Raw genomic sequence first — 21,933 nt, forward strand, 5'->3', positions numbered from 1 at the left:
GTTCTTATTTCTTTGCTACAAACAATTTACGTCAAGGAAATCACACTTTGCTGCCAGCAAACATCAAAATGAAAGTGGCTGGCTGACAATATATTCAGTGCAAAGCTTTCAAGCTAGCTGTAGTAAACAACAACAATGCATTTTGCCCTGAGGGCTAGAACAATGAGCTCATGGTGATGCTCATGCCATCATGTTGTACATCACTGATGGTCATTGAGTGCAGAACCATCAATAATCAGAGCATTGATGTCACAAGCTTCAAGCAAGTTGCCGGCCGGCGGCTTCGGCGGTGCATCATGCTGTTGTGCAAGATGTGAGGACCTGCTAGCAATGCCTGCAGGCAGCTGCTACTTCAATTGTCCCTTGCATGCTCATCGGACTTGCATGCATCAAAGTGCGCATCCCACTCAGAGAGGGGTGACCACCCCCTGTATTGCTTGCTACTCCCGCCTTGATGAGCCACCATAAGGCGATGAGTCAGTGATTGCCTCCTCATCTGATGTCCCTAAAGTACTAGCTGATCTGGCCGTAACCCTGTAGTCAGTGCGCAGGGGCCTTTCCTATTGCTCAGCAGATGGAAGACAACACTGATCGTCGCGCACTTCGTTTCATCCCGAGGGAACGTTTCCAACTCCATCACAGTGCGCACACCCTTTGCTGTAACAGCAGGTGACGTGCGCGGGTGGTGCGCTTGGAAGCAACTGTTTCCCTCGCGATCTGTGGCGACCGGAACGCCAAATCACAGAGCAGGCACCTTCGCACCTCCAAGGATCAGCGTTTTGAGTGTGCAGGTACGAATATCTGCTGTACACGCTTCAGATGTGGCCTTCGCGGGTATCCAGGCGGCCATTGCGTCAAAAGCCGAACAAGCAGTGCCTGCTATATTACCTTGTCGTACTGGAAAGTAGCTGCTATCGAAGATGGGAATTGAGGCTTCGAGAGATATAGGATTGGCTCTAGGATCCTTCTGTACAGATTCCCGACCTGAGAGACAAGTGCGGGCATGGCGGAAGGCAGTCACCGAGGCGGTTGAAATGGTCTGACACAGCTGTAGAGCGTTCCGAGATTGAGACCAACGTTCAGGATAATATTATAAACTGCTAGTGGATGCAGTTTCCTGCTCCGTCACAGCCTGCTCTGCTCGCGCCTGTATTGCCGTGTATTAGGCCGTTGCTTATGCTTCCCAATAGATACATTGCTTCCCAATAGACTTTGACAGAGGGAAGTCGGTGAGTTAGGACGACGGTTTTAAGCTATGTTCACTCCAATGTTGCTGCGCAGGGCACAATCTTTCCACGTCCGTACGTAGAGATGGTCTGCGAGCTTCCGCAGTCGTTGCATGCCAGCCAGGTGTGTCCTCGAGCATCGCATCCCTTCTGTTGCCACAGAAGCAGATGAAGACCTTCTCTTTGCCTCATTTTCTTCGATGAATAGGATTTGTACGGTGATCTCGAGGATTCGGAATAAAATTTGACGGATCTGCAGGACGATGCACGACTGCGTCTGCTGAGGGCGCTCCTGCGTAGAAGGACCTTGCACGAGCTCGTCAGAAGCCATCCGAAGCTTGCTCTCGCTCTGCATGCTGCCAGGGCGCGGCTCATGCTGCAAGGAACAAGTGTCGCGACCAGCCCAATGGTTCCCATGGAGACCAGTGTCACCAGCGACGCCCCTGCAGCTACGTCCCCCGAGCAAGGTGCGCTTCTCCACCCTTTTCATGCTCGTTACGAACGCAATCACGGCCTTCAGGATCCTCCTCGAACGCTCCCCACCCGCAGCAGGAGTAAGGACGTCACTGTTTCACGTGCAGGGGCAAACGAGCAAGGCTGGGACGCTGCAGTGAAGGCCGCGTGCCAGCCCCCAAAGCCTCACGTCCCAGTGGAGGCCGAGACGCTGCACCAGCTAGGGGTGCTGGAGCTGCTGATCCAGCACTCTGCGCTGCTGTTGCGACTCACTGCGCGCATGGCGGCGGCGGCGGCTGCCGCGGCCGCGGCGCGGCAGCCGGCACCGGGGCAGGACAGCCACAGCTCGCAGTGCGCCGAGACGGTCTGTCTCGCTGACGACGCCGCGTCACATTGCTGCCGGGGCGGCCGTTGCAAGCGTGCATGTCCCGAAGCCAGCGACGACGGCTGCGAATCTCCCAATGCCCAAGCGAGGAAGCGGGCCCGCCATGGAGCCGGCTCGGAGCCTGCGCATGACGCGCCAGTTCATTCTTCCCGCCACCCGCTCGCCACCCGCGCTGTTCAGGTATATGCTCAGTCTGCATTGTATAGCTACTTTAGTGCATGCAAGCCGCATCCATTTGAAGCAGGGGATGCAAGGAGTGCCACAGAAATGTACCTTCAATGTCTCTACTATCGGAGATTCTGCATGCTGGTCTCTCTCATCTATTCTAAGAAGTTGGAAGCTTGCGTGTTTAAGACGATGGACCTGACAGACACTCTGCTGGACCCACAGGGCGAAGCGCGCCAGAATAAGGCTCTAGCAGGCGACAGCCATGAAGACAGTGCAGGCAGCAGTGGGGAGTATCAGGCCTCGGGAGCGGATGCCAGCAACACAGAGACGAGTGAGAGTGAGCCAAGCAGTGACTACGATGCTGATCTTGAGGATGACGCATCATCTTGCTGCTCCTGAGCCCACCACCAGCTCTGGTGGCCTCCTGCCTGTGGCGGGGCCATCAGAGCACCATAGCCTGCTCTCTCTGTGCCTGAGAGATAGATTGGTTGCACATGCAAAATGCACCTAATAAAGGAGTGTACTAGAAGGCAAGGCGGGCACCAAAGACAGTAGAATCCCGGCCGCTGGCTTTCCTGGGATGCAGTCATTTTGGAGAGAGCTTCATAGTTTCAGCTCTGTCTTGAGGCTTTTGTCCATGTGAGAAAGTGCCCAGCACTGATCAGGGCTAGGAACGGCCAGATGCATTTGTGTTTGCAGAGCTGGCCCGACCTGCCTGCTGCAAAGTGGGCTTTGAACCATTTTGTGGCTGTGCCTGGCTTAATAATTGGCTGTGACAATTCCCCTCTGCAGTGTTGTAGTGCCGATTGAGGGAAGGGCGCTGACACTGTAGACTGGGGGTGCAGATCAAGGGCTTCATCAGGGCATAGGCAAACGCAACTGCTAGCAATAAGTGGGGAGATGGCCTTACCGGGAATAGAGCTGGTCCATATCTGATTGAGTCACTTCACACAGGCAGAGACGCTGCGGCTGCCACAGCTGCAGCTATCTGGACTGGCAATATCGTTTACCAACCAACCAAAATAAATTAAACTGAAGTTTCTGCGTTCAGAGACATTTGGAGATGCAAATGATGGCTCCAAATTGTCTTGGAACGCTGGGCCTGCTAGATCTCAGCAATTTGTCGGTCCACAGATTGTTACCAGATGTTTTGCAGATGTTTTAAAACTGCGCTGCAGATTAGGACCTAGATCAGATCAGACCCTGGCCATGAGTGGACTCCCTCTCATGGCAGGTTCAGAGGAGTTGAGTTTGGCAGAGGAGTTGGAGTGCGACAGCTGATCAGCATGATGTGATGAACATGGTGCATTGCACATCTTACGGCCTTGATTTAGGCAAGACCATGTTGATCGAATCTTTGTGGATGCATTAGTCCGCTTGTACACATCATCACTGTAAGATACAACCACTGCAACCCATGGCACCATGGCCATGCAGATAGATCTGCTTGCCATCACCCTGTTTACGGTACAATTCAGCAGATCCTATACTAATGTTTTCCGTTACAATCTGTTCCCTGGGTCGGCACCACAACTTTCTGGGCTGTATCAAAAACTGTTGTGTACATGTATGCCCTTGTTCGCAAAACCATGGCTTTCCACCCGCCAACTGGTGATGGCAATTTTCATGTCCACATGCCAAAAGTAAGAACAGACGAGAAGGTCACTGTGATACTGGTGCTAAAGGCCACACTTTATCAATGATTAAAGAAAGACACACTCTTCAAATTGACATTGGTCTTTGATTCAATGATCAAACAAGCATCCGTTAATTGCATGAGAGCACTCCCAGCAGCAGGCATTTGGCACTATTCGCGACTGCATGCGTGCAAGCTGTCATTTTTTGCTCTCCACCCACATTGGATTTGAGCACCCCTTGCATTACCGGCCACAGGGAACTGTGGCTCAAAGTTTGGTCAGAGTCCCTTGGCGGCCAATATTACAGCTTCTGCCCCGGTGGCCGCACAAGAACGCGTATAGTCCAGAAGAAAGGCTGTGTCAGCACATTAGTCGCAGATCTGTGACGTAAAAACTGGAAGAGTTGCCATGGTTGTCTTCTCTCCCATGTTACCCCCATGCACGCAAGTTACACATTCACGCCAGCTGCTGAAATAAGCTCCGCCAAGGAGCGAACGGTTTCTCAAACGGTTTCCACCTCAGATAGAAGAAATGAGCACCCGTGGCATCGTCCGCTATTACCGGATCTTGTGCCCTCAGTGTCCGAACAAACATCAATCCCGAGGCCTACAGAACTGATCACGCCAGCTGCTGGCGCAGGGATCCGTCCAGGGGCGTGCGTTGGTGCTCGTTGCGCAGCTGCCCGCATGCGGCGGCCGCGTCGGTGCCGCGGGTGACTCGCATGCTGACGGGGATGCCGGCCTTGTCGAGCGCGTCGCGGAAGGCGCGGCCAGCCGCCTTGCTGGGCCGCTTGAACTGCGCGTCCTCGACGGCGTTCCAGGGGATCAGGTTCACGTGCGCGCCGCGCAGCCCGTGCCGAGTCAGCACCCGCGCCAGCTCCTCCGCCTGCGTGCACATGCCGGCACCTGCCGTCAGCCCCTCCCTTGATCCGCCGCCATCGGCGACTGGCAATGTAGGTGATGCGCTTGGCGCACTGCAACGTGCTTCAAAAGCACATGGGTGAGTGACGAGCAGCGCAGGGAACCGCCGAATAAAGTCTGCATGTTGTGTGCACCTGTGCAGGGGAGTCATTGACCCCGGCAAGGAGGGTGTACTCGAAGGTGACCCGCCGCCCCGTGATGCTGTAGAACTTGCTGCAGTCCTCCAGCAGCGCCTCAAAGGGGTACGCCTTGGCACTGCAGCAGCAGCAGCATGATGCGAAATTTCACGTCTTCTCAAGCAGAGGCACAGAAAGAAAAGCACACTGAAGCCTGGGGATGAAACAGAAAGCAAGCGCGCAAAATTTGCAATAAGCCTTCCCCACATAGAAGAGGAAAGGTTTCTGCAGCACCCTGGCTTGACATGCGAAGTGGAAGACACGGTGCAGAAGCTACTACGTCACAAGAGCAGTTTGCACCCAGGTTAACAAATATCCACCCTGTCCACAAGCAGACAGGGACTACTGATCAATTACAGCAGGTCCAGGGAGGCTCACCTGGGCACGATCTTCTCACGAATTTCCTGGGAGGGCGCATGGATGGAGACTGCCAGGGTGACCTGCAGGCTGTGCTGCTTGAGCGCCTGCGCCAGCATGGCGATGGAGTTGGGCACGCCCACCGTGGAGATGGTGATGTGGCGCGCCCCCACGCCGATGTCAGCGTTGATGAATTGCGCTGACGCCAGCACCGAGCGCCACGTCAGGCACGGCTCGCCCTGCCCCATGTACACTGCGGGCCAGACAGCATGTCTGTCAGACTCGCACATGCAGGCACATGGATACGAAGGCATTGGGATGTCACTTGACATTCCTCAGGAGTGCGACTTGATGCCGGCAAAAAGCTGACACCTGCCTTCTGACATGCCATGCTCGTCAGAACAAGGTGCTTGATTTGGCAGATCTGAACTTCTGCCACAAGATGTGACAAATGTCAAGCAAGGACTTGGAATGGCGGAGTGTTCTTGGTGGGTACTGAATGGGCAGACGGCGCACCGACATTGCTGACGCGCGTGCCAAACTGCTCCTGCACGGTGAGCACCTGGTCCACGATCTCGTGCGGCCGCAGGTTTCGCGCAAAGCCGCCCTTGCCCGTCGCGCAGAACGTGCACCGCATTGGGCAGCCCACCTGTGCATCCCAGATCACTCATCACTTACTGCAACATCGAAGGCGCGCCAGATGAGGATAAGAACTTTGCGGGCTGCGACCGTCGCCATAGCCCTTCTTGTCTTGGCGGGAGGAATGCCTTAATACTGGTGATACCACTCCATGTAACGAGCGACATGTGAAAGTCCCTACCCACACCCTTTTCTGGATATTACTGCGGCACTTGCCAGGGGATTCTAGCGGCGCGCCTGGGAGGAAACGCAGACGGTGAGGCGGGGCTTGTTGCTGTCATCCAGGGGGATGCCAACGGTCTCCACCAGGAAGCCGTCGTGCAGCTGCAGCAGAAACTTCCGCGTGCCGTCCGCCGCGCGCACCTCCTTGAAAAGCTTGGAGCGCCCCGTCGTCACCCCCTGCCTCACCAGCTCCTGTCGCCAGCTGCCGGGCACCTGCGCAAGCAGTCTCACCGCTGACTCAGCTGTAACCTATGGAAAGCGTGCACACTGACACCTCGCTTAGCCTAGCCTCGCAGATTAGCCAAAGGTATGTTGTGAGGAGTTGAGGGACAGTCAGGAGGCCGTCCCAAGGGTCATGAGATTGAATGGAAAGCAAAAGGTGTGAGGCAACTCAGGAAAATGATCTCACATTGGTTATGTCGTTCACGCTGTGTGCGCCGTGCATCAAGCCATCGTACAGTTGCTTCCCCCTGTAGGCTGGCTGTCCCTGCGCCTTGGCAAACTCCTGCAGCTCCTCCAAGGTATTGCCCAGCAACACCTGGCCACCTGAAACAGTGGGAAAACCGCTGAGCACACCATCTGCAAAGAAATGCCTTCCCCTTCAGAGTGTCTGAGGACCTCCAAGACGAGTCATTTGTCATCAAGGAATGCTCTAATCAATAGGACGGTCTGGGCTCACCAGTGTCTGGCCCCCTTCCAGATGTGCTGGCTTGTTGAGAATCCCTCAGCGCCTCTTTCACTGCGATGACGTCAGCGCGATCCCAAGCACCCTCAGTGACACCAGGTTGGCGAGGAATTGTCACCTTTGGCGCGAGCTCCTGAGCTGCAGCAGCCATGCACCTAGCGCCACCTCTCTGCCGTACTTTCTCAGGCATCATGCTTCGGCAACGACATCGCTGCAGGCATTTTATCGATGCTGTCTGACCTAGGTGCACACTTTGCTGCAGAAAAGACAACGTTCTCATCTCGCCAAAAGTAGAAGATCACGCGGATCCTCCGAATGCGTTCAGTGAACCTGAAAATTCACACCAGACGTCAAGACAAACAAAGCAGCTGTAAATCACAATGTAATAATTTGCCAGTACCTACTTATATTTGGAGTTTTGCACTTGCTAGCAATTTGCTGACCTGCAAAACTCCGAAATCGTTTCAGGCGTTCCCTCCAGTTATGTGGTCATCCTCGAGGTTCTCGTCCCTTCCTTCCGTCCCGGCATTTGCAAACGCAGCAGCTTCAAGGCAAACCAAACAGAAAGAAAAAGGGGCCGCAATGGACTTCCTAGCACCTCATCAAAGTGACAGCACGTTTGATTCGATGTTGGCAGGATACCTTCTTGAGGTTCTCCCGACACCAGGACCTGTGTCGCAGAATGCGCACTATGCACCAGGAATGCCCCAGATCATGCCGTCCGAGTTCTTGGGCGAGCCAGGCCTGGACGCGGAGATCATGGTTGGCTTGCCGCAGGACCATGCCAGCTCCAACTCTGGAGAGTATAGCAACGAGCACAACGGAGCACCGTTGGGGGAACCAGTGGCGCATCAGAGATCAAGCAGTGCAGAAGAACATGAAAAATCAGCACAGAGGGCTGCGCGTGTGGCTGAGAAGAACAGGTGCGTGCGTGCACTGCCTTGATGCAGCATGATGCATGCGACCTCTGGAGCTCTGTGATCAGCTATCATTGCCTCACAGGAGGGCTCAAAAGAGATTTCGAGAGAGGGAGAAGATGAAGAAGGCCACGTTGGAGAGCCAGGTGTGTGTGGTTCGCCTGATGGTTGCTCTCACCATCAGAGAGAGCACACGGTGAGATCAACCATGTGCAACCATGTGCTGGTTGCACATGGCTGATCAACGTCAATTTGAATAGCTAGCGTGCCCACGCAAAACTCATGTTCTCAACCCCGCAACATGAAAACTGCTACGCAGGTTGCTGAGCTCACCACGAAGCTAGCAGCGTTGTCCCAGGAGAAGAACAGGCTAGAAAACAGAAACAACATCCTTGAAAAGGTAAGGCTTGATAGAGCTTACGGCTGCAATGCTGGCTTTTGAATGCAATTACAGTGCCGAGGTGTGACAGATATGCACGCGGCACAGGTAGTGAAGCTCAAGGACGAGTACATCACAGATCTGGAGAGCAAGGGGCCGAAGTTGGAATTGCCCCCGGCACAGAGCAATTTGAATGAGGCACTCCAGTGCGCAGTCTGTCTGAGATATCACTGAACAATCTTGCATGCACGTACTACTTTTCAGAGCTTGGTTGAAAGGCATACCTCATCACAAGGAAAGCGATACACCAGTCTCTAACGTAGTCCGTGTGGCGCAGTGACTTCTACAAAGTGGTCATGGAGGGCCCATGCCCGCACAACGATGGCGGAAACATCCCGATGTCTGCTATCCAGAAAACGCACAAGGTGAGCCTTTGACACTTAATTTACAAAATTGATGCCCTGCTATTGCATTGTTTAGTTGACTGCACCAGTTACTGCGTTGCAACAATGCAACATCTGCATGTCAACCTGACCATTTATGGCATGTGGCTCATGGGGTTGGAGCATCATAACTTCATTCCACACTCACTACACACGAACATTGTGCATGATAGTAACGTGACGCCCTGTGGTTGTGCAGGCTTACATCGATGCGCTGGCCAAAGCACTGGTGGAGGGCGCTGAGGATCCCACCAGGCCGGCGCACAAGAGGATGTGTGACCTCGTGCGTGCAGACGTGCGCACTCGCCAAATAACCCTCTGCATGCTAAATTTTTGCTGCGACGACATGAGGGAATGTCAGAGGGGAACATCTTTGAATGACAGCTGTATTGGGGGTTGTTGTGCAGCGGGCAGTGATGGCGCGGATAGGCCTCCTGAGCGACAAGTTGTACATGATAGTTGCCTCGCAGCAGGTCATGCCGCTCGACAAGCCAATCGGCAGGCCGGATATGCAGCACTGGAAGGGTGTCCTGGTGCGCTGCCTCCCCTTAGCTCCTTCCCTTGCTGTAGCTGCGCAAGGACCCCCAAACATTCTCCGACTCTACAGCGTTTTTCTGTCCCTTGCAGCATAGCAGTAAGAGGCCAGAATCCAAAGTTGAGTGCAGACTCCAAATCTGACTGTAGCAAGGCTAGACTTTAAACTTTCCTTTCCAGAAAGTCTGAAGGTGTTTTTGTGTGGTGTGCAGGATACGGTGAATCTGTCTATGTCCCAGAAGGAGGCGGTCCTGGCGGCCAGGCATGATTTGCTCTCGCGCATGGGCTCTATTGTCGCTGACAGGCAGCCCCTCGTGCAGGTGAGCCCAGTGCTGACTCATACTCATGACCTGACCGTGATGTGCTCTCGGCACATGCTGAAGGGCATGTGTAAGCAGGGGCTATCTTCTTTCGATTATCTGGGATTTTTTGCAATGGACATCCAGAGACTTTGCCCGTCTGATCGAGTTGTGCTTCCGATCAAGTCCAGTTTTTGTTGAGGTGCAATTACCTGTGCATGCCATTGATGTAGTGCATGGTGTCCACAGGGAATTGCAGCCAATGCTGAGGGAGGCGACTTCTCCAAGCAGTATGAGGTGCGCTCATCACAGGAAATGATAACAGGAAATGCCTGTTGTCTGGCTGTCAATTTCATTGTCTTCCTTGGCAGCTGGGCATTGTACATATGCTCAACATGCTCCTGCTTGCAAGCAGAGGCGGGAGATGATTGAGCAGCTCCAGAACAATCTCAAGGAGGAGTACCGCGCTGTGTTTGATTTCGAGGTCGCGCTCTATCAGACGGTAAGGCCTTCTCCCCAATTCTGCTTACTTTCCGCTACCAACAGAAATTTGCTAAATTCTGACACTTTCATACAAGCTGTCAGTGCAGCTTACATCGCCTATCACAGTGCTCGTGGGCAGCTGACACCCACACAACCTCTATGTTAACCCCACACAGCTTTCAGCTTGTGGGTGTGTGAGACTTCTTGCAGATTATGGGGGTGGCAGTGTTAGACTCGGAGTGGGTCCTGAGAGGAACACGGGAGCTATGCAGAAGGTTCATGGGCTGAAATACTTCACTGTTCTGTGCACGCAGATTCTCAAGCCGCTGCAGCAGGCGCGCATGCAGGTGGCGTCCTACCCGTGGCCGGTGGACTCGCTGGCCATCTGCGGCCTCATCGCGGCCGAGCGGCAGTCCCGGGAAGCTGGCGGCAGCTTCGAGGAAGGCGCGCAGCAGATGGAGGCTGACTACTCGTCCCTGCTCACCGGCCTGCCTGAGAAAAGCCCTTTCCGCATGCTCGCCGCCCCCATGCCGGTCCTCTGACCTGCTTATTGTTTCGGCGAATGCCCACACGCCAGTCATCTGACCTGCTCTCTGCATTTGGGAATTCCGAGATGCCAATCATTTGACCTGCTCTCTGCCTCAGTGCATGCCCTCACTAGCAGTGTCAAGCAGAATGCACGAGGAGATGTGAGGAAATGGCAAATGCCCCGCCTCTGTTGCAGTTGCAGTAATACTGATATGGCAGCATCAGAAGTGCTTTTGGGTATGAATGGGTTTTTGTTCACCTTTGGTTTAGTATGTGTAGCATGCATGCCTTTGCGCCTGATGTGCTTGTAGAAATGGAGCACTGCCAGAGGGAAGCAGCGGCTGTGGCTTGTTGCCGAGCCGCTGATTCCAGCAGTTATGAAGTTTTGGTCACCTTTTTATTGAGTCCTTTGAATGCAATGTGGGTTGAGACTGCTGGTTGCACAATGTATTGGCAGCTGCACCTTGTTTCCTAGGGTGCATGTTATGTACTTTAGGGGTATTTTTAGGCGATGTTCGTGGGTTGAATATGAACAAAGATCTGGTCCATTCAGATCCGAACCTCATGGGGAAGGGGTTGCTGGGTGAAGTAGTTTACTACTGAAATTTTGTGGGCCTCTCATGAAACAGACCGTACACGGGAATTTCTGTAATGATGCATCATATTGATATATGCATACCTTGAGACTGGTGAATTTACTGTTTTTTTGCAGACGATTGTCTCAAGAGCTTGTCTTTGCAAAAGTCCTGTTGGACATGCTGCACTATCTATTACATATTCCTGATTTTACAATGCGGAGGTACTTTGGGGTTATCAATGCATCAATTCACCAGTGGTTCAATTTTTGGGTTTCTGTGGCTCCTTTATTCAGGGCGATAATATATTTCCTAGTCGAAGGATTTTACAAAATGTTCACCCAGAGGTTGTGTAATATCCTGTCGCAGCAGCCTTTGCTGCATCGGGTGCCAGATTTAATAACCTCTCATACCCCATCTCCTCATAATGCGCTTTGGTGATGGCCTGCTGCGAGTAATCAGGGCTGGTCGCAAATGCCGAGGCCCCCTTCCACGCTGCAAGCACAGGATCCGATGGCATGTGCACGCCCACCTGCAAACATATTACACACCCTGTCCCTTCCCTGTCCTTACGCAACACTTTCCTAGCAAGCCAGGCCCAGTCACTGCTCGTACACAGCCACAATACAATGCAGAAGCTTGCACATTTGAAGGAGGCTGGAGAAGGAGGAACTTATTGCTGCTGTGAAGCCTTGGGCAAAGGAATGCATTGTTGCTGCATGATGTTCACTTGCAAGGCAGCCTTTCATATCTCTGGCGCTCGTTGTGCCTGATCTCTGCAATTATTTCCCTCTAGAACGCCAAAAACAGAAAGCTTTTAAGGACAGCAGGCAGTGGACGGACCTCTATGTCGTCGGGCACGAGCGGCCGCAGCTCCTTGTACAGGCGGTCCCGGAAGCCGGGGCATTTGGCGGAGCCGCCAGTGCAGAGGACGTTGGAGTAGAGCAGCGGGTGCAGGTCTGGGTGGGCCGCCTCCACCGCGTCCACGATGGTCTGCGCGAGGCCCGCCTGCTCCAAGCCGATGTCTGACGGCTGGAACAGGACCTCCGGCACCATGAAGCGCTCGTTGTTCAGCATCAGCACCTGCGCGCACAATGGGATCAATCACTTACAATTATCTGGCAGCCCAGAGAGGCAACACCGTAATGCATTGGGAATGTGCAATATCGACTAAGGAATGACCACAGGTAAATGCGTCTGCCATTTGCTGAGCGCTGTGAATCTTGGAAGCCAAGCACTGCATGCGATTAGATCATCGTAGGTTGAACAACCTTTCTGGATCCTGCCTCAAGGCTGCCTCAAGCTGTGGGTAAGTCTACCATGGCCCCGCTTCAAAGAGAGACCTGGGATTACCTCATGGCAGAGGCATCATGGCCAAGTTACCCACAAGCTGTTGTTCCTAAAAGCCTCGGTCAGGCACGCAAAGACCTCACGAGGCCAATCATCAAGTCCCACTCCAGGCAAGGGAGAATTTTGCAGTCTCACCTGTTCCCGGCTGGACTTGTCGGCGGCGGCCTGCTTGCCCCTCTCCCGCGGCTGCGGCTGACGCACGTGGCCTAGCTGCTCGTTCACACCGTCCGGCAGCACATACTCTAGTCTGTGTGCCCCGGCGCGCGCGCCCGCCAGATCAGCCCTCAGGTCGGCGGACACAAAGCAGACAGTGTCCTTGATGTGCTCCACTAAATATGTTTCCTCCATCATGTTTATGCTCCTGCGGGTCCAAGGAGCTAAAGCTTTAGGACTGGAACAGCGGCGTTTCGATGCAGCCAGGAACTGCATGACTACGCGTCCTAAGAAATCGTCCATCTCAGCCTTTCAGGCCGTATGCAGGTGCATTCTTCTGGATCTGCAATCTCAAGATGAACTTTTGTCTTCTTCTACCACATAGAAAGGCACAATAGCCAGCCTCCATCCATCAGCATTGATTGTTGGAACACAGGTGGGCCAGAGATAGCATCAGCCGCACAGGTCTCAGTGGATTGTGTCCTGCAGGTTGTGCAGTGCTGCACATCAGTGATGCACGCTCTTACTTCTTCATGGACGGTGTGGGGGTGTGCGCACCGATATGAGACGAGCTCCTTCAGGTAATTCGTGAGCGCCTTGCCGCCGAGGTTGACACGCCGCACGGCCGGCCACAGCACGCGCCCGTCGCACAGCGGCACTGCGTGCGTGAACGAGAAGCCTGCATCCACAACCACGCCAACGCCCGCAGCCGCCGCCGGCAGATCGGCGCGCTCGGCCGCCCACGCGCGCAAGCTCAGCGGCTGCGCCGGCATCGCCGCAAAGCTCCTGAAGCCGTACTCCTCAAACACCATCTACGGTGCATGGTGATCCCCCACTTCACATCAATGCTTGGACGCGTCATGTGAGCTGTTTGCGGTCAAGAGCAGGCGTAGGATTGTTGCTGGCGTACGCATGCCAGAGCAGGCAGTGTACCTAAAACCTTCAAGCCTATGCAGATGAGGATGGTGAGATCTATGCATGCAGAATTGAGGAGTACCTGCAGGGTGGAAGCCTGGATGCTGGGCAGGTTGAAGGGCGGCTCGGTCATGAGCAGGCCGCAATCCTGCGGCTGCATCTGCAACAGGGACTTGAACGCCCGCCACCAGACTGCCTTCTCCACATCCCAATTCACCAGGTAGCCCCTGCATGGTACACCTAGTGTCGAGACTGCTACGCTGAAAGGATTGACTGCATGCTTGTATGCAAGCAATCAAGGGAGGGGCATACTAAAGTCCCCCGGAAGGCCCTGACCTGTCAAACGGCCGCTTTAGCACCAGCGAGGAGGCATCTCTGTAGCTCAGCAACTGGTCAGCGACGAAGCTCTGCCGCTCCCCCTTTGCGCGTCCAATCGCATTGGGAAACACTCTGCACACCACAGTCATACCTAGGCCTCACTTGGGAAGGCTGTCCCTTCACGGGCTTGAGGAGCTGGATGCATGCAGTCAACACAAGGGACATGCATGAGCCAGACCATGCCTGTATGGCTCGGACTGTCCAGCTAACCCAATCTTGCAGGACGATCCGCCGTTGTCCAGCACTATCACAGGCTCATGGCCCATGCTGATCAACAGCTACGGTAGAAAATGAGACACACCGGCGTGGGTCAGATGTGAAACTGGATGTATAGATTTATGGTTCTAGATCTCCAACCTGATCTAGAGGATATCCCTTTTGGATATCTAATATTCCAATTTGGGAAAGAGATCCGCTGATATGACGAGGCAATATAAATGCTTTTCGGTGATTCACACGCCAAAATTAACGCGTACCATTTTCACACGTATATAAAAAACAAGGATCAGCAGACTTCGCCCTCAAAATTGCGAGCTTTACTGCAAAATTGCCAAGATGCGGAAAGGTTGCCTAATTATAATACATCTTAGAGGAATTTCCTGTAGATACTTATGGCCTGCCTGAAAGCACACGAAATCTTTCGCTGGATCCTGTGGCCTCTAGAGCGATGAATATACCCAACTCCCCAAGTGCTGGTCACGGGGAGTGCCCACGATCGCGTGTAGCAGGTACTGCGATGGGGTAGTGCTCGGTGGAGGAGCGGGTAGGCACGACAACAGCGGCCTGAGTGAACCCAGCAAATCTGCCCGTGTGCTGCAGCGTTGTCATCGTTGAGCAAGCAGAATGGGACAGGCATGCTCTTGTATGAGCGATAGCAGTCCGGGCGGTCATGCTGACGAAGGAGCTGCGGTGGTACGCCCAGGCAAGGTGAGGCTGCCGAGGGAAAATCCAGGGATGTAGAAAGTGCGAGGTTCGTTAGACCTCAATAGAGATGATCTCATCTTATGCAACTGCTGAGATGCTGAGGAGCTCTTGCCGGCAAGAACTTTTGTCATTTCTGCATATCTCTATGGTCCCTGGCAGGGACACCCCTCTCGTCGTTCTGGGGCCATACCTTACTATTTTCTCTTTTAGGCAAATTCCCGGTACTCAGTACTTCCAAATCATTTCAAGGAAGCTGCTGTAGTAGCTGCTGAGCCTGGTGGAGGACCTTCCTGAACACTGAGCCTGGGTACATTCTTGCAGGGTCAGTTGTATGCACTTGACCGAGGCAGCGCTAAGGAGGAGATGTTGGATGGAGCCATCAATAGTGTGCTCAAGGAGCAGGCAAAAGCAACCAAGCCAGGGCTCGTGCAGCCCACAGCTGGGGAAGCCGTAATTGAGGACTTTGATGCGCAGCCAAAGCGCACTGCTGTCTTCGACCTCGATGCAGTGGAGCTCAGGGACCGCTGCGACTCGGCCTACACACCGCATGTGGTGCCGTTTGAAAACATGAGCCCAATTAGCGATGGACGGAGCTGCCAGGAGTCGCAGAAGGCGCGCACATCTATTATGTGCTTTACTCTATCAGAGCATGCAATATGGAGCCTGGCGCAGTCTGGCTGGCTTGTTGCCACTCTACATTAATCAGTGGCTCCTTAGGAGAGGATTCTGAGGTTACAAGTGTGAATACAGGGTCTGCCTTATGAGACAGTCAACCTGGGTCCTCCCAAGCCGCCATGCAACGACGATCGCGTGGCCACGATCCGGGCTCTGGACTGCTCTGATGGGCCGCCAGACCCGCAAATTGGTGAGGGTCCCACCTTCACTGTCGCGCACAAATACCAGATGTGTGGTTGTCCAATGCGGGGAAGTTTGGTGCACCAGGGGCAATTCGCTCAAAATTGTGGACTGGCTGTCTAGGTGCAGTCCCCACAGTGGGTCTTTGGACATGTATCACAATTCCACAGAGAACAGAACAGACACCTCTGTGCTATGTTCCGCGCCTATTGTCTCCTTCAGGAAGGAACGGTTTATGATGGAGCTAGATTCTCTCACCGTATGCTGAGATTTGATGAGATGCGAAGCAACAGCAAGGCAGCAGACCTTTGTATGCCCCGCAGACGTGACTGCAGACGCCCTGCGTGTATGCCCTGTGACCTCTGGCTTAGGGTTCGCCGACCTTTTAATATTAATGATGCTGAGGGGCTGTGTTGGGGTGGCGCTGCAGAGCACATAATCCAGCTGGCGTGCACAGTGTTTGGGACGTCCAACGCGCTGGTGGCGCTGCTGGACTCGGAGCGCATCATCATCCGCAACGGCAGCGGCATGTTTGCGCCGGGCGACTTCCCTTGGCGCTACTCCTTCTGCGGCTACACGCTCACGCCCCAGAACCCCACCACCATGGTCATCGAGGACGCCCACAAGGACGCTCGGTGCGGCCTCCTACCTGAATCTTATATATTCCTTCATACGATCACTGCAAATCCTGTGTACCCCGTATCTCGCACAGTCCTGGTGTTTTATCATAGGGGTTCCTTTTGTGGCATCCATGGATAGCTGCTCATGGGGCTGTGGGGCAGTTGGAGGAAGTCCTCGAGCTGCGTGGCTTGTCAGCTCCTCATTGTCAATGGCAAGCTGGACAATGTGCTGCCAATTTTTATAAGGTCATGTGCTTGTGGCTGATTGTGAATTTTTGGTCCGCGGTGCAGGTTCAAGGACAACGTGTTTGTGAACGGGGACCCCCCGGTGCGGTTCTACTGCGGGACGCCGCTGGTGGCCAGCAATGGGCACCGCCTGGGGACGCTGTGCTTTGCGGACCACGAGCCGCACAGCTTTGACGCGGAGCGCTGCAACATCCTGAACAACATGGCGGAGCTGTGCGTGCGCGAGATCGAGCGCGACTACATGCTGCGCCAGCAGAGCCAGCAGCCCTCCGAGCTGGAGCTGGTGAGCGCTCCAGCAGCTTTTCAAGAGCTGCTTTGGCTGAAGAATTGAACACTCGTTTCACCTGTGCTGCTCCTGGGCAATAACTGGAGCATATCATCCACCTGCTTTTCAAGAGCTGCTCATGGGCAATGATGGTGACACATGTTTTACACGCCTGTCCAGAGCTGCTCTTGGGCAACGATTGACAGAAGTGTTCACCTGCAAGTTAAGAGCTGCTTTTGGGAATGGATTGGAGCGCAGAATGATCTCAAGGCAGAACGGGACGTGCAAGGTTGCATATTTCATGGTGGAGATTGTGGCTGCGTGATGTACTTTGCGCGGAATGCAGCCAATCCTGGTGATTGTTTGGGAAAATCGTCCGCGCTTGGTACATTGCACATTTAGGCCTGCCTTCAACCGGGGGGTTTTAGGTTCTGCTTGCTGTTTCGTGGCATTACTGCTGTTCAAATGTTGGGATGATGAGGTTGGCTCAAATTTTTTCATTTGTGTGGCTGCAGCTGAATGCTGGCATGAAGCGCGCGCTGGAGGCGTTTCAGGAAGCCATCCTGATGGTGGACGCCTCCTCCCAGGACACATGGACTGTGCTCCACGTCAACAGCGCGTTCCTGCAGCAGACTGGTGCGCCGCCTGTGTCTTCTTCTGCGTGCTTTTGTGAGGTCCTGAGGCTGACCCGCGTGCAAAAATGGATCTTTTTCCCAATGTGGGGTTTCTGCTGTCAGAAACCTTTCTCCAGGGTTCTGACACCCTGATTGGCAAGCATCGAGGGATGATTACACGTATCAGTATGCTGCACGCGTGTGACATGTCATGAGGCTGAGCGAATGCCTCCTTGTCTCGCTGTGCATGTGGATTCTCTCTTGAGCTCAGCCAGGATTGTGACCTTGTGAGTGGCATTGCTGCAGGGTTCAAGAGGAACGCAGTGGTGAAGGGCGACTTCTGGGAGGTGTTTGGCATGAAGGACAGCGCTGAGGTACCCGAGACAGTGAGGGAGACGGCGCTGCTGGGCAAGGAGTTCACCATCAGCAACCTGGTGATCAGGGACAGCGCCAGCCTGGACCCTGCCGCCGCCTCCGCAGCCCCCGGTCGCCTCTTCAACATGGGCTTCAGGTGCGCCCTTGCAACCTGCACAGAGTCGTCCCAGCAGTCTCATGTTGTCTGTGTAACATCAGCTAGCATCAGCTGTCTCAGCTCATGACTTCAGCCCGAAAGGCGCCACTGGGCGCAGACTTCGAGGAGGCAAGGTGCACACTGTGGCTCCCTTGATGGCAGCGAGATTCCGAAATACAATCCCTTTGGCACATCTGTTCCTGCAGAGACGTGAATGCGGAGTTTTCCTGTTTGAATCTCTGCTCGCTGCACAATCACATTATAAATTGCGTGCCTTTTTGTCATTGCACTGTCACTTGACATGGGGCGTTGCCTTTAATTTGCAGGCCGGCGAACCGTGACCAGCTGGACGACAACATGCTGGCCATCGGCGTTCCCTCCTACATGCCCTCCTCCAAGAAGTCCGGCCGCGGCCTCTACTTTGTCTCCATGCGCGAGGCGGCCGCAATCACCTCCATCAACTCCACCTGCAGCAGCCTGGGCGAGTGCAACCTGCGAGATCCACCCTTCGCGGACCTCGAGCTGGGCACGCTGCTGGGCAAGGGCGGCTACGGCAGCGTCTACCGCGGATCCTACAAGGAGCAGCGCTGCGCCGTCAAGGTGCCGCCTCGCACCCTGCTTCCCTGCGTATGGGTCATGTATATGCACCCCTGGCGGCAAATTTGCAGCCTGCTGAGCAGTTCTTGTGAAGCGTTTGTGACGCCGATAGATGTCTGGTGTCTGGTGCGGTGGTTGGTGCCTCGCCAGTGCCTGCTGCTCCATTTGCCATGTAGGAGCTGTGATAGGGTGTGCACCTGAGAGCATGATGGAAGGTCAGTACAAAGGAGCGATAGCCTGACGAGAGCATGTGCAGCAGAGTGGGATGGACAGACAAAAGCAGTGTCAGTGCCAAAGGATGCTGTCAGGGAAAGTGAGCGGCTGTCATTGTGCAGGTGATCGAGGACCTGAATGCGATTACAATGATTGACGGGAAGCCGCTGGAAGCTGTGATCACAGAGGGCATGCGCCACCCCAACATCGTCAACACAATCGCACACACCGTGCAGCATGCGCCGGCGCCGCCGCCGCGGCAGCCGCGCACACACGACTCCGCACACAGCACCCTTCACAGCAGCCCAGGCACCTCCACAACTCCGCGCAAGGCCCCTAAGGGGCTGCAGTCGGAGGGCGTTGCCTGGCTCCTGCTGGAGTACTGCGACATGGGCTGCCTGCAGGTGCTTGCTCCTCACTACCCACCTTTGCCCCTCCCCTGTGAGGAGAATCGCTTGCCATTTTCCGCGCAGCAGCGGCAGGCCTTGCGCATTGACTCATGAAATGGGAGGCATTGCATCACGCTGCACTCTCTTTGACCCTTGTCTCTTGCTCAGAACCGAGCAGCCTGTTTGTCGCTCAGTAGCTCCAGGTGGTGGTGTAAGTCATGGCATGGGACGAAAGGCATCACATGTCTGGTTGAGGCTGCATGGCGTGGGATCTCATGCACAGATTGTGTGTGCGTGCAGGAGGGAATCGACAAGGGGTGGCTCAGGGAGGAGCGATCGCTGACCTCGGCAGAAGGCGTGCCCTGCATGGCCACCATCCTGGCCGTGGCCCTGGAGATCGCGAGCGGAATGGCCTTCCTGCACGAGCGCGACGTGGTCCACGGCGACCTCACAGGAGGTCCGAGCCTGCTGCTACTTAAATTTATGTCTGCAACCCTTTGGTTTGCCGCATTCATGTGGTGATGAGTAGACCAGTCGTTATCGTGAGCAGTTCCGTGACAGTGTTGACGCTGTCTTGATGGCTTCCTGAAGCAGGGTCAACCCTCTTGTTCCACTTGCCTTCTCAGGTGTGCACCGCACAGGACATGCCCACATACCAGAGTCTTGTGCTGGGGAGTCGAGGTGATATTTGCGATGTGGGTTTTGCAGGGAACATCCTGCTGACGAGCAGCGCAGAACAGGCGCACGGCTTCACGGCCAAGGTGGCAGACTTTGGGCTGGCGCGCAACCTGGCCATCACGTCCAAGGTTGAGACCCGCACCTACGGCACCATCACCCACATGCCCCGCGAACTCCTCTGCAATGGCGTCCTCTCCAAGGTGCGCCACACATGCTGCACCCCCTGCTGACTCCCCAATCCAGGGGTGACCTTAATACTTCCGAAAGTACATTGTCGTCTCGTCGTCAAGACTGCTCTTTGTTCATAAATTAAAAGCTTACATGCCGCATCCGTATCTGTTTGTCTTCTCTGCATGCCGGTGTGCACTCTCGCTCAGTGGCTAGGGCAAGCATGCGCAAGCTTGGAGGTGCAGCGCAGAGGCTGTAGAGGCCACTGGCATTAGGGATGGTTCTGTCAGCTGGCAGCAGGGGTGCACACCATGTGAGGTGTGTGGACATGTGGTGCAGGCGGCTGACGTGTACGCGTTCGGAGTGCTGCTGTGGGAGATGATGGCGGGCTGCCGCGCATGGGCGAGCATGAAGCATGCGCAGGTCATGCACTGTATCGTGGTGGAACAGCGCTCGCTTGTCTTCCCGCCGCACGCCCCGGCCGACTACGCCGCCTTCGCCGAGCGCTGCCTCTCACACGAGCCCGCCGAGAGGCCCAGCTTTGAGCAGGCCTGCGCCGAGATTGCCGCCCTGCAGGCCAAGCTTGCCTGATGCGTGGCTGCGAGAGTGTGTCTTTGCCATTGTCACCTGCGGGAGGGCTGAAAGGGCAGGCAGAGATTGCCTGGCAAATAACTGAGAGGGTATCATGCCAATTTCCAATGGAAGAGAGGGGCACTGTATCAGATCGGCATAAATAAAGAGAGCTCCGATCAGGAGCGATATGACACCATCAGTGCTTTGATGCAGCGAGAGCTGCAGCAGTCAAGACAGGATGCGTTTTTGCAACATGATGAGTCTGCTACGGATGCTTTCTGATGAGTCGGGTGTCTGTGCCCAGTCACTTATAATAATTCATTGTCGTCACAAGGCAGGCCTTGACAAGCAGGCGCTGCCGCACGACCACTCTCACAAGCGTTGCCATTGTGCACGGTTTGGAGACACACCTATGTCATGAAGGTTCCGTATTACGTCAAATAAGATTGTATCGTATTGGTTGGTGAGCAGAGTCAGGGCATGGTTAAAGGATCAGGATGTTGGAGGGGCAGCTGCTCCTAGTGCCAAGGGTGAATGATGATGATTGAGCATCTGCATATCCAGCTGTTGACTGGGTGTGTTTGAAAGTCATTTAATCGTTGCTGGGAGCAGCGTGCATATATTGACTATTGTTGGGAGCAAGGCCGTTCCTGAGCTCTGTATATTACACTGAGATAGAATGCGCATGTTTCCCTTGGTCCTAGAAAGGTTTTGGAGTTTGACGCTGTGCAAGCTGTCACAAGTGGGTGCTTTTATGTGTCAGTGCATGTGCATGCGTGTGAGTTCTGGGTGCATGACCATGTGGGAACCCAGGCCCAAGAACAGAGACAAGACGTGTATCACTCTGGTGTTTGGATGTGTAGATCATGACGAGACCTCATGAAGACACCTGCTTTGTTTGTGTTGCTGCGCAGCTTCAAATATGATGTATCATTATGATATGATTGTTGGCGCTGATCTGAGTCCATTGGGTGCATAGGCCAGCGGCACCATTGTGGACTCAACAAGGAATTGTTTGCCCTGTGATGGGCGTCTGGTTGACCTGTGCAGCCTCTCACCATGTTGCAGTTTGTGGCTTACTAAGTTTGTGGCCTTGAAGGCTTCAAGGTCTACCAAGTTTGTGGGATGACTTACTGTCCTTTTTTCTCAATGCGTGCACGCGTCAATCCTGTAATTTTCGTGATACACATAAGACGACTAGCCCATCACCGGGCTTCCTTGCTTCCCCTTCAAAACTGTTGGGCATCATTGCAAGCCATGCATGAGGATCCAGGGTGTCCAAGATTGGCTGGCCACCTCAACACTTCTGTCCAGCTTCTGTCTGCCTAATGGTGCCAATACATTGCTGGTAAAATACATTGCTGGATAGGTGTAGTGAGTTAAAACTTTCTGCAGTGCGTTTCCAGGCGAAGCATTGCGTAGTAAGGCGCTGATTTCCAGCAAGTTTGACTGCGATGT

The 21,933-nt window shown here is 54.4% G+C and overlaps 5 protein-coding genes across 5 annotated transcripts; 3 read left to right on the forward strand and 2 right to left on the reverse strand.

Moving 5' to 3' along the window:
- Window positions 1–246: 246 nt before the first annotated feature.
- Window positions 247–2,631, forward strand: COCSUDRAFT_61058 (hypothetical protein; the record flags this gene model as incomplete). Its single annotated transcript, XM_005650549.1, has 6 exons — window positions 247–289; window positions 670–791; window positions 1,282–1,350; window positions 1,486–1,693; window positions 1,808–2,244; window positions 2,419–2,631. The coding sequence occupies 6 exons, from the start codon at window positions 247–249 to the stop codon at window positions 2,629–2,631; spliced, it is 1,092 nt and encodes a 363-aa protein (XP_005650606.1).
- Window positions 2,632–4,487: 1,856 nt separating this feature from the next.
- COCSUDRAFT_61059 (hypothetical protein) lies at window positions 4,488–7,019 on the reverse strand (the record flags this gene model as incomplete). The annotated part of the gene is made up of 7 exons (XM_005650550.1): window positions 4,488–4,754; window positions 4,924–5,044; window positions 5,344–5,575; window positions 5,839–5,971; window positions 6,217–6,396; window positions 6,593–6,729; window positions 6,863–7,019. 7 exons carry the CDS (start codon window positions 7,017–7,019, stop codon window positions 4,488–4,490), a joined length of 1,227 nt encoding a protein of 408 aa, XP_005650607.1.
- A 551-nt stretch (window positions 7,020–7,570) lies between these two features.
- COCSUDRAFT_61060 (hypothetical protein) lies at window positions 7,571–10,465 on the forward strand (the record flags this gene model as incomplete). The annotated part of the gene is made up of 11 exons (XM_005650551.1): window positions 7,571–7,791; window positions 7,871–7,931; window positions 8,105–8,185; window positions 8,273–8,370; window positions 8,502–8,589; window positions 8,807–8,902; window positions 9,015–9,140; window positions 9,354–9,461; window positions 9,690–9,737; window positions 9,856–9,942; window positions 10,238–10,465. The coding sequence occupies 11 exons, from the start codon at window positions 7,571–7,573 to the stop codon at window positions 10,463–10,465; spliced, it is 1,242 nt and encodes a 413-aa protein (XP_005650608.1).
- COCSUDRAFT_46476 (Actin/actin-like protein) lies at window positions 10,342–14,362 on the reverse strand. The gene is made up of 7 exons (XM_005650552.1): window positions 14,006–14,362; window positions 13,781–13,894; window positions 13,527–13,671; window positions 13,088–13,341; window positions 12,512–12,737; window positions 11,870–12,109; window positions 10,342–11,558 (listed from the first exon to the last, which is right to left on the reverse strand). Exons 1-7 carry the CDS (start codon window positions 14,086–14,088, stop codon window positions 11,364–11,366), a joined length of 1,257 nt encoding a protein of 418 aa, XP_005650609.1. The 5' UTR covers window positions 14,089–14,362; the 3' UTR covers window positions 10,342–11,363.
- Window positions 14,363–14,492: 130 nt separating this feature from the next.
- On the forward strand, window positions 14,493–21,665 carry COCSUDRAFT_46477 (kinase-like protein). The gene is made up of 12 exons (XM_005650553.1): window positions 14,493–14,749; window positions 15,068–15,358; window positions 15,497–15,611; window positions 16,032–16,236; window positions 16,513–16,750; window positions 17,248–17,368; window positions 17,653–17,857; window positions 18,184–18,457; window positions 18,790–19,071; window positions 19,357–19,513; window positions 19,765–19,934; window positions 20,242–21,665. Exons 1-12 carry the CDS (start codon window positions 14,666–14,668, stop codon window positions 20,491–20,493), a joined length of 2,394 nt encoding a protein of 797 aa, XP_005650610.1. The 5' UTR covers window positions 14,493–14,665; the 3' UTR covers window positions 20,494–21,665.
- Window positions 21,666–21,933: the final 268 nt, after the last annotated feature.

This window comes from Coccomyxa subellipsoidea (genome assembly GCF_000258705.1).
Source record: "Coccomyxa subellipsoidea C-169, whole genome shotgun sequence".
Classification (NCBI taxonomy): Eukaryota; Viridiplantae; Chlorophyta; class Trebouxiophyceae; family Coccomyxaceae; genus Coccomyxa; species Coccomyxa subellipsoidea.